The following is a 10019-nucleotide window of genomic DNA, read 5'->3' on the forward strand; positions in this document are numbered from 1 at the left end:
TAGAGGTAAGTTCAGTCAAGCACTCACCAAGGTGGCTCAAACAGGCATCGATAGAGACAGCTGGCCCCGGCTTTAGAGCTCCATTGGAGGAGGAAGAAGCTGACAAACGAACACAAACTAACACAGCAGAAGAGAAAAATGTAAACCCGAGTCGCCGCCACTAACAGTGAAGAGCACAAGTTATGGTCAAAACACAATTGGTCAATACGGCTCCTCATCCGGCCCCGCCACACAAAGATGCGGCTGCGACAACAAGCAAACATAGAAATTATCTGCCGGAGCATTGGAAGTAGGGAAAAGAAGCACAAAAGGAGTGGAACTCCTAAAAAACATGTGGCCTAATCAACAGTTAAAAGCTTCGCCTTGGGAGCAGATGACGCCGTCACATGGTTTTTCTCAAAACCCTAGGAGTCAACATCGAGAACAGAAAGGAGACCAATGGTTCACCGAGAGGCACACCATGGTTGTTTTCTTCTGACCTAAGAAACAGAGGCCCTCGGTGGTGCACCTCACAACCACCCTTTACTCGAAACAGAGAGGAGGGACTCTACAATACCTTGAAGCTAAGATGTTAGAGGAGTCCGACTAGAGCGTGACGGCTAGGCAAGAAAACAACGGCACTACGCGATAGACTTTCCGGCGGTCTCGGATCTCAGATCTGACCCAGATCCGAGCGCAATCGGCGGCTAACAGCAGATCCAAGTCCCCAAACATAGACTAGACTCATTTTGCCTCGTTCGTGAGAGACAAAGGACGCCCTTGATTTCTGACAGATCTGGCGGAGCAAACCCCACCGAAATCAGAAACGCCGAACAAAGAGGGGAGAAGAGGATAAGATATCTAAGGAGTGAGGTTAGCCCTGGGAATTCGGATATTTGGTTCGGTTTCGAGTATGAACCATTCAATTCTGGGTATATCAGATAAATCATTTTTACACCCAATAGATACTTATGAGATTTTGGTTTGGTTTCGGTTCGATTTGGTTTTTGGTCGGGTTCAGGGACCCGTTTAATATGTGAATATATATATATATATATATAAAATATATTAGTTAACAAGTTAATCTAAGTGGTCTAGTGGTTACACATTTGCATATTCGTCAATTCAACCAGAGTTAGAGCACTAAGGTGTTAATTTTATAAGTATTTATTATATTTTAATATAGAAATACCATATATATTTATAATATAAGAAAGTATATAAAAGATAATGTGGTATGGTGGTAACAATGTTCTCACTCTTTCTTTCCAATTCGGGTTCGAGTGGGGTTGATGACATTTTACCTTATATCAGAAAGCTAAAACTTGTTTTTCGGATATTCGGGTACGTTCGGTTCCGGTTCCGGTTCGATAATTTCTAATATAGAAATATAAGAACCACTTGGGTATTTGAGGATTTCCGTCCGGTTTCGATTTCAGATATTTTGGTTTGGTTCCGGTTCGGTTCTTCGGGTCCGGTGTTTTTGTCCATGGCTAGGTGAGATGATAACAAAATCGTTACTAAAGACCCGCGGTGACCGCAGAGAAACCAGCCACCGCAAGCAAAACGAAGAACGGAGGCGGAGAACTATAGAGAGAAAGTTTGAGGGTTTCAACTTTTTTTTTTTTTTTATAAACTGTTGTGCGTAAACTTTTTATAATGATTAACCTCATCCCGAAAAGTCCCATATCTAGAATATCCTTAAGGATTTATTTAGAAAGGTATATTACTACCACGCCGACAAAGTATCGAACATGCAACCTCTGGCAGTGAGAATCTCAAAGAACCACTAGGTCACTTTGATATCTCGAATGGACATAATTTTGTATGATTCCAAAATATTTCTTGATAAAACTATTTATTTGATGCTAATTTTGTGAAAAGATAGCTTTCAAACTTTGTTTTAGCCGAACATTTTATTAGGTTGTTAATTTTTTGGCGCTAAACAAAACACGTCTTCAACTATACGTACGCCATGGAATGGAACCCTATTCCGCCACAATCTACCAACTTTAGTATCATATCTTTCCACTTTCCAACAAATCTTTCTCACGTACGTTTTCCGTGTTTAGCCAATCTTTTCAAAATATGGGAATATATAATATATATATAACTTATATAACGTATACAGAAATGTAACGAGGATATTGCTAAGTAGCTCCTAAGAAATCCACTAATGGTGGTTGAGACTTGAAACTTAAGACACTCGAGAATTTGAACTTGAGACTTGACATTTACTCCTCATGGAAATTCGGGTTTCCATGCCCCAAAGTTAGTTTTTAATTTGCATATCAGTCGAAATTTCTCTGCGCTTTGACGATGAACTTTTTTTTGATAAACTTCATCAGAAAGTTACTGCTAAACAACAAATCGTGGATAAGATCTTTATAATCTATCTATGGTCTAGAAAAAATATGATATAGCTTTATGAAAAAATTTGTAGAAACATTTTAAAAATGTCCACAAAATACAGGCGAGAACCAAAACTAAAGCACATTACGTACGTACCAAGAATAAACATATATATATATATATTTTTTTTTTCCGGCAAACGGCTATTCTATTACTCAAACTTGAGGTGGTCTGGGAAGCCAGACCGGAATAGAACAACCAATAAAACATAAGGATGTATGAAACGAACGTGCATTCCTAGCTAACGAATCTGCAATCTCATTCTGCGTCCTTGGAAAGTAACTGATCTTGAAGTCCGAAAAACATAACCGAAGAGTAAATGATTTCCAGCTCAGTTGAGAAGTTGGGCCAATCTTGTGGATGTTCTATCATTGCAATTAGGTCCTTGCAGTCCGTCCCAAACTTCTAACAGGTCGAGTGTTGTATCATACTCTCCATTGCCCACTTTAGCGCTTCTAGTTCCGAGTGCAGCGGTGTCTCTCTTCTCCGCAAGTTCCTTGACCCTATGAGCTGTATCTTCCCCATTGTATCCTTCCAAACTCATCTCATTCCACTAAACTGAGCTATGGAGGTCCATGAACCATCCACCATACAAATATTACCCAAGCTTAAGGTTTGTGTTTCTTCATCCATCTGTACATGTGGTGGAGTCGGTACAGTGTCTCTTGCATTATACCAAGCTTGGCACTCACCCTCTGCATACCTAATTAGTTTCAATGGATCTCTGTCTATGCCTCTAAACAGCTTATCATTCCTAGCTTATTGTTTTTAATAATAACAGTAACATAATATGGTTTTTTAATATAAATGTGAGACCTTATTGTGATTCTCTCGAAGCCACTATTAAATCATTGATTCATTGAGGTGATGATTGTTTCAGTAGTTTTTAGTTTTAGTTTTTGGTTTTTAGATTTTACCTTTTGGTTTTTACATTTTGGTTTTTGGTTTTCAGCTTTTGGTTTTTGATTTTTAGATTTAGATTTTGGTTTTCGGATTTACTGTATTTTTTTAAAAATTTTCAAAAATTAACTAATACATCACTTTAAAATAATATAATAAAATAGAAATAAATATTTAGATTTTACAATTGAAATTTATCAAAATACTGTGATTATTATTTTAACATAAAATACAATAACATATTTTAATTATTATATTTTTATAAAAATATATTATAGTAAAATATAAATCATAAATTATATATAAAATTACACAAAAATAAAAATATTAAATTTTGAAACTACTTAGAAATTTTTCTTATATAAATTATTTTTAATTTTTAAAACTTGAATAGAAATAGTTTTTCTTATATAAATATTATAAATGATACAAAAATAAAAATACATAAATTTTAAAATTAAATAATATTATTTATAAAATATATAAATTTATTTACATATATGACACACAAATTAAAATATTTCACATTATTGTTTAAATGATATCTAATGTACAAAATATTTTATGATAATTTTAATTTTTTTGAAAATATTATTTATTAATTATTAATTAATTATAATGTAGTAGTTTCTAAAAAAAAATCAAAATTTTTTTTTCTTCATAAAAGTTCACAAAAGTTGGTTTTTGGTTTTTGGTTTTTCTTCATAAAATGATTAAACCTTTCAAAAACTAGTTTCCCTAAATTTTAGGGAATCTATTTATTGAAATTTTGATTGGCAACTCAAATGGTTTTTATAAAAACAAAAACAAAAACCAAAAACTTGATTGGATGAAAAATGGTTTCCACAAAAGCAAAAACCAAAAACTAAAGCAAAAACCACGAACAATCAAACTCTGAATGTATTCGCTAGTTTCGTGGTTCTTAACATTTTAAATTTAGTTTGTGATCCACATATGAAATGCAACGACACTTATTATATTTAAACTCAGATTAAGATAGCCGTTATTAAACTTTGAGATGAATTCGAATTCCACACGGGTCAAACTCTACAAATGCTAAATTAAATATTCTGGAGAACTAATTAAATATCATTATCAATTCCTTAATCGCTAACCAGGGAATACATATCTTATATGTGCAGTATAAGTAGGTATGTCGATATACCAATGCGCCGACTTTCCCTTTATTGAAACGAATGTTAGATACTAAACCTAAACGCGGACTAAACACGCAAATGCTGCATATCCAGTAATGTGAAAATATCATATATCATATATACTGCAAACAACATGATATCATGTTGACTGTAACGTTTAAATAAAACAGGTCAGATCCAAATCGTTAACCAGGACGAGTTAGTCTGGTGGTATACGGCTTGCGGCTGCAAGCACGGCTCCGGGTTCGATTCGCACTGGCCACCGAGGTTTTCACATGGGTTCTTCGGCCCGAGGAGACCAACACGTGGCCTGATCCAAAGCGGTAGCCAAAGGCTCTAAGCCTGCCATGTGACTAGTCTGGACCCACTTCCCAGGATACTCCTCGTAAATATCAAAAAAAAAAAAAAAGATCCAAATCGTTTATTCTTTATCTGTAAAGCTCATGGATAACACGTGTGTCCCTAAAAAAAGTCTAAACGGCTACTAGGAAACCTCACCTTGGACCAAATCGTTTATTCTTTATTATTTACTTTTTTGTTATTAATTAATTTAAATTAACGATGTTTATACCATGATTAACCCGGAGTTTTTAGAGTGTGGTTTTTAGCGGAAGTTAAAAAATTATTTCTTAATTTTTAAAAGGCTAAGAACCGGTTCTTAAAAGTCCTTATTTAAAAACCGATTCTTAGCTTTTTTTAGTTAAAAGTTAAGAAACATTTTCTTAACTTCCGCTAAGAATCTCATCCTAAAAACCCCGGGTTAACCATGCTCTCATGTTCGATAGTTTTGAACTTTATCTACTTTCAGTTATTCTAATTTATATACTATATTAATTATATAAATTTACTTTAATGTTTCTTTTTAGCTTAAATCTTAATATTGATTTATTGAACGAGGTTGAACAATTTGGTGAAGGTAACTTTCGTTGGTATTGCTAGGAAACTTCGTGGATGAATCCCAAACCGACTCGACTAACTCTTCTTATAAAAAGCACAGGTTGCATTGACAATGTTACATCAGATTTTGTCTTCATATTCATCCGAAAATTTCCAGTTTCTGATTAATTTTTCTTCTCTACAATTTAAAAATTCCGGGTTAAACAATACCAGAGCCCATGCCAACAAATGTTTCTTCCCATGCAGAGAAGAACAACTTGGTGGGCGTCGAGTTTCTTCTAGAACTCCCCAAAACCCTAAGCAAATCAAACAAGAAATGGCAAGTAGCATTCATCAAGATTTACTGCTCAAGAACTCTCCTCAACTGCGCCAAACACGCCATAGGAAAACCCGGTTTGTTTCCTCGTTCCCTTTCCTACACCGCCATTGATCTCGACCATCCTCAAGATCATCACAGAGACTTCAAGATCGATCAAGAAACCCTAAATGATCTCGTCAAGAACAAGAACCAAGAGAAACTCCAGTCTCTTGGTGGCCCAAATGGCTTAGTCTCAGCTCTCAAGACAAACACGCGTCTAGGGATCAACGAAGAAGCCGACGAGATTCAACGCAGGCGTTCAACGTTCGGGTCCAACACCTACACGAGACCACCATCGAAGAGCCTCATCCATTTCGTGATCGAAGCTTTCAAAGACCTCACGATTCTCATCCTTCTCGGTTGCGCAACGCTCTCTCTCGGGTTCGGTATCAAAGAGCACGGATTAAAAGAAGGATGGTACGATGGAGGAAGCATATTCGTAGCGGTTTTCTTGGTGGTAGCTGTCTCTGCGGTCAGCAACTTCAGACAGAACAGACAGTTCGACAAACTCTCGAAAGTAAGTAGCAACATCAAGATCGATGTCGTTAGAAACGGACGTCGTCAAGAGATTTCGATCTTTGACATCGTCGTTGGAGATATCATTTGTTTAAACATCGGAGATCAAGTTCCAGCGGATGGAGTGTTGGTTGAAGGACATTCACTGCACGTCGACGAATCAAGCATGACCGGAGAAAGCGATCACGTCGAGGTGAATCTAAACGGGAACACATTCTTGTTCTCGGGTACTAAAGTCGCTGATGGGTTTGGTAAAATGGTGGTTACATCCGTTGGTATGAACACAGCTTGGGGACAAATGATGAGTCACATCTCACGCGACACAAACGAGCAAACTCCATTGCAAACTCGTCTCGACAAGCTTACTTCTTCGATAGGAAAAGTCGGTTTACTCGTAGCGTTCTTGGTTCTTCTTGTTCTTTTAATCCGTTACTTCACGGGAAGCACTAAAGACGAGAGCGGGAAACGCGAGTATAACGGAAAGAAAACGAAAAGTGATGAGATTGTGAACGCGGTTGTTGAAATGGTTGCGGCTGCGGTTACGATTATAGTGGTTGCGATACCTGAAGGGTTACCGTTAGCTGTGACATTAACATTAGCATATTCGATGAAGAGAATGATGAAAGATCAAGCTATGGTAAGGAAGCTCTCTGCTTGCGAGACAATGGGCTCTGCTACTACTATATGTACCGATAAAACCGGTACTTTGACGCTTAACCAAATGAAGGTAACCGATTCCTGGTTCGGTTTAGAATCAGTAAAAGCTTCTCCTTCTTCTACTCTGTCGAGGAAAGTGGTTGAGTTGTTTCATCAAGGAGTTGCGATGAACACTACAGGGAGTGTGTTTAAGGCTAAAGGATCATCATCGGAGTATGAATTCTCTGGTAGTCCGACGGAGAAAGCGATCTTAAGCTGGGCGGTTGGGGAACTGAAGATGGATATGGAGGAAGTGATTAGAGAACACGAGGTTGTTCACGTTGAAGGTTTTAACTCAGAGAAGAAGAGAAGTGGTGTACTGATCAAGAAGAGAAGAGAGATCACAGTTCATTGGAAAGGAGCTGCTGAGAAGATTCTAGCAATGTGTTCTACATACTACGATGGTTCTGGAGTCGTGAGAGAGATTCAAGAAGACGATAAGATTCAATTCGAGAATATCATTCAATCAATGGCAGCTAAATCCCTACGTTGCATAGCGTTTGCTTACTCAGATGGAGAAACCAAGAAGCTAAAAGAAGAGAAGCTGAGCTTACTCGGAATCGTGGGGATCAAAGATCCGTGCAGACCAGGAGTCAAGAAAGCCGTCGAGGACTGCCAATTCGCCGGAGTAAACATCAAAATGATCACCGGAGACAACATATTCACGGCGAGAGCCATCGCCGTAGAGTGCGGGATCTTAACACCCGAAGACGAAACGAACGAGGACGCTGTGTTGGAAGGAGAGGCGTTTCGAAGCTACACTCAGCAGCAACGGCTAGAGAAGGTCGAGAGAATCAAAGTGATGGCGAGATCCTCGCCGTTCGATAAACTCCTGATGGTGAAATGCCTCAAGGAGCTAGGTCACGTCGTGGCGGTTACAGGCGACGGAACAAACGACGCGCCGGCGTTGAAAGAAGCAGATATCGGACTCTCGATGGGGATCCAAGGCACGGAGGTGGCGAAGGAGAGCTCCGATATCGTGATCCTCGACGATAACTTCGCCTCCGTCGCGACGGTTTTGAAATGGGGGAGATGCGTCTACAACAACATCCAGAAATTCATTCAGTTTCAGCTCACCGTCAACGTGGCGGCGTTAGTGATCAACTTCGTGGCGGCTGTTTCCGCCGGAGAGGTTCCGTTGACGGCGGTTCAGTTGCTGTGGGTGAATCTGATCATGGACACGCTCGGCGCGTTGGCTTTAGCTACAGAGAAACCGACTAACGATTTAATGAAGAATAAACCGGTCGGTCGAACCGCTCCGTTGATTACAAACGTCATGTGGAGGAATCTGTTGGCCCAAGCGTTTTATCAGATCAGTGTTTTGCTGGTGCTTCAGTTTCGAGGGAGGTCGATCTTTGGCGTGACGGAGAGAGTGAAGAACACTTTGATATTCAATACGTTTGTGTTGTGTCAAGTGTTCAACGAGTTTAACGCGAGGAGTCTTGAGAAGAAGAATGTGTTTAGAGGGTTGCATAAGAACAGGCTCTTCGTTGGGATTATTGTTGTGACTGTGGTCTTGCAGGTTGTGATGGTTGAGTTTCTCAAGAGGTTTGCTGATACTGAGAGGCTGAATTGGGGACAGTGGGGAGTTTGCTTGGCCATTGCGGCGGCGTCGTGGCCGATCGGATGGTTGGTGAAGTCTGTTCCGGTACCGGAGAAGCACTTCTTTAGCTACCTGAAATGGAAGAAGAGATCTTGAGAAGCAAGCTCTAAAATTGTTTTTTTTTTAAAGTATTTGCTTCTTTTTTTAAAAAAATTATTTGATTTGAATAAACATTGTAAAGGTTTCATTTATTTATTTATTTATATTTCTATATATATTCAGATTACAAATTATTTTAGAACGGGCCAAGATTGTTTCCTTCGAGGCTGGCTAAAGCGATGAACTCCTTCTCTGCCTCTTTCCACTGGATATCAAGCACAATGACGCGAACCGTGGAACCGATCTGAATCCGGGACATGTTCTGGTTCATGAACAACGGGTTTCCTTGTACAACGTAGTCGTAACCAGGCATCTTATACTGTGATAAGTAAACGTTTTCACAAGGGCCACATCTCAAGAAGACACCGGACTTGTGCACCTGGCGAACCACACCATGAACGATCTCGCCTTTGAACATCTTGAAGGTGATTCCGCTGAAAACCACCGGGAAGACAATCTGGCCAGTGGTTTCCCTGATTCTGCCCTCGCCTATTTCCTCCAAGTTTTTGAGTGCTATGAAGTAGCCGAGATCTTTGGTCGCTTTCTTGGAAGCAAAGGCATCGAGTAGGCGAATGAGAACAGCTCTCTGGATCATGAGGCCGTTGGGGTCCATAGCTTCAGCTGGTATCATGACATTCCATGGCAGTTTGACTTTGATGAACATTTTTCTTTCCACACTGTAACTGTGAAACATTCAAATACAACAAACATTTCTAAGAAAATCCGAGTCAAGTCTAATAATCACATTCTGATTAAAGATATTATGCAATTCTTTTTTTTGGTAATTAAATTAAAATGTATTCTTCAAGTTTCTTTCAGACATTTCAACAAACAGTTTGCATTCATGTAAACATGCAAGGAATAAAACTCAACAAAATACACGATCAAGAGTCAAATAAACAAAATAAAACACAAACTTCCACATCTAACCATCTTTTTTTTACTGTAAGCTTAGCCAAGTTCTGTATTCTGGAACGTATTCACAAACCCTAGACTGAGTCTATCAGAAAATTTGACTTGAAAAAACAAAACATCTTAGAATTTCTACCTTGGCTTTACCGGAAAGAAAAGATCAGAAGCTACAACGGAGCGATCAGGCAAGAAAACACAGAGTTCTTCGCTTTCGAGAGTATCGACCAACTGTTCGAGAGCTCTGTATCGAAATGACACAAGACCTTTCGTTTCCAAAATATAAAGGCCCATTAGTATAAATGGGTCAATATAATAGGCCTTTCTAGGACCATTAATACAGAAATGGAAGATTCATGCATTTGTATGAAAAGTTGCATAGGATGACGCAGCAGGAGAAGGTATGTTAAAGAATCTACGCAAAACCAAAGCTAGTTAAAGACTTGGATAATGTCGCTTGATCAGTTTCTTGGTGGCTAGGACCTCCACATTC

General features: G+C 38.8%; 2 protein-coding genes across 2 annotated transcripts; one reads left to right on the forward strand and one right to left on the reverse strand.

Moving 5' to 3' along the window:
• The first annotated feature begins 5443 nt into the window (after nt 1–5443).
• Nucleotides 5444–8733, forward strand: LOC106313950 (putative calcium-transporting ATPase 13, plasma membrane-type). The gene has a single exon (XM_013751890.1). It carries the CDS (start codon nt 5564–5566, stop codon nt 8612–8614), a length of 3051 nt encoding a protein of 1016 aa, XP_013607344.1. The 5' UTR covers nt 5444–5563; the 3' UTR covers nt 8615–8733.
• On the reverse strand, nt 8682–9786 carry LOC106313959 (DNA-directed RNA polymerase V subunit 7). The gene is made up of 2 exons (XM_013751903.1): nt 9666–9786; nt 8682–9300 (listed from the first exon to the last, which is right to left on the reverse strand). Exon 2 carries the CDS (start codon nt 9279–9281, stop codon nt 8754–8756), a length of 528 nt encoding a protein of 175 aa, XP_013607357.1. The 5' UTR covers nt 9282–9300; nt 9666–9786; the 3' UTR covers nt 8682–8753.
• Nucleotides 9787–10019: the final 233 nt, after the last annotated feature.

The sequence above is a fragment of the Brassica oleracea genome, chromosome C1, assembly GCF_000695525.1.
Source record: "Brassica oleracea var. oleracea cultivar TO1000 chromosome C1, BOL, whole genome shotgun sequence".
Taxonomy (NCBI): Eukaryota; Viridiplantae; Streptophyta; class Magnoliopsida; order Brassicales; family Brassicaceae; genus Brassica; species Brassica oleracea.

Excerpts from the sequence above, each read along its gene's own strand:
- LOC106313959 (XM_013751903.1), bottom strand. The coding sequence starts at position 9,281 with ATGTTCATCAAAGTCAAACTGCCATGGAATGTCATGATACCAGCTGAA.
- LOC106313950 (XM_013751890.1), top strand. The coding sequence starts at position 5,564 with ATGCCAACAAATGTTTCTTCCCATGCAGAGAAGAACAACTTGGTGGGC.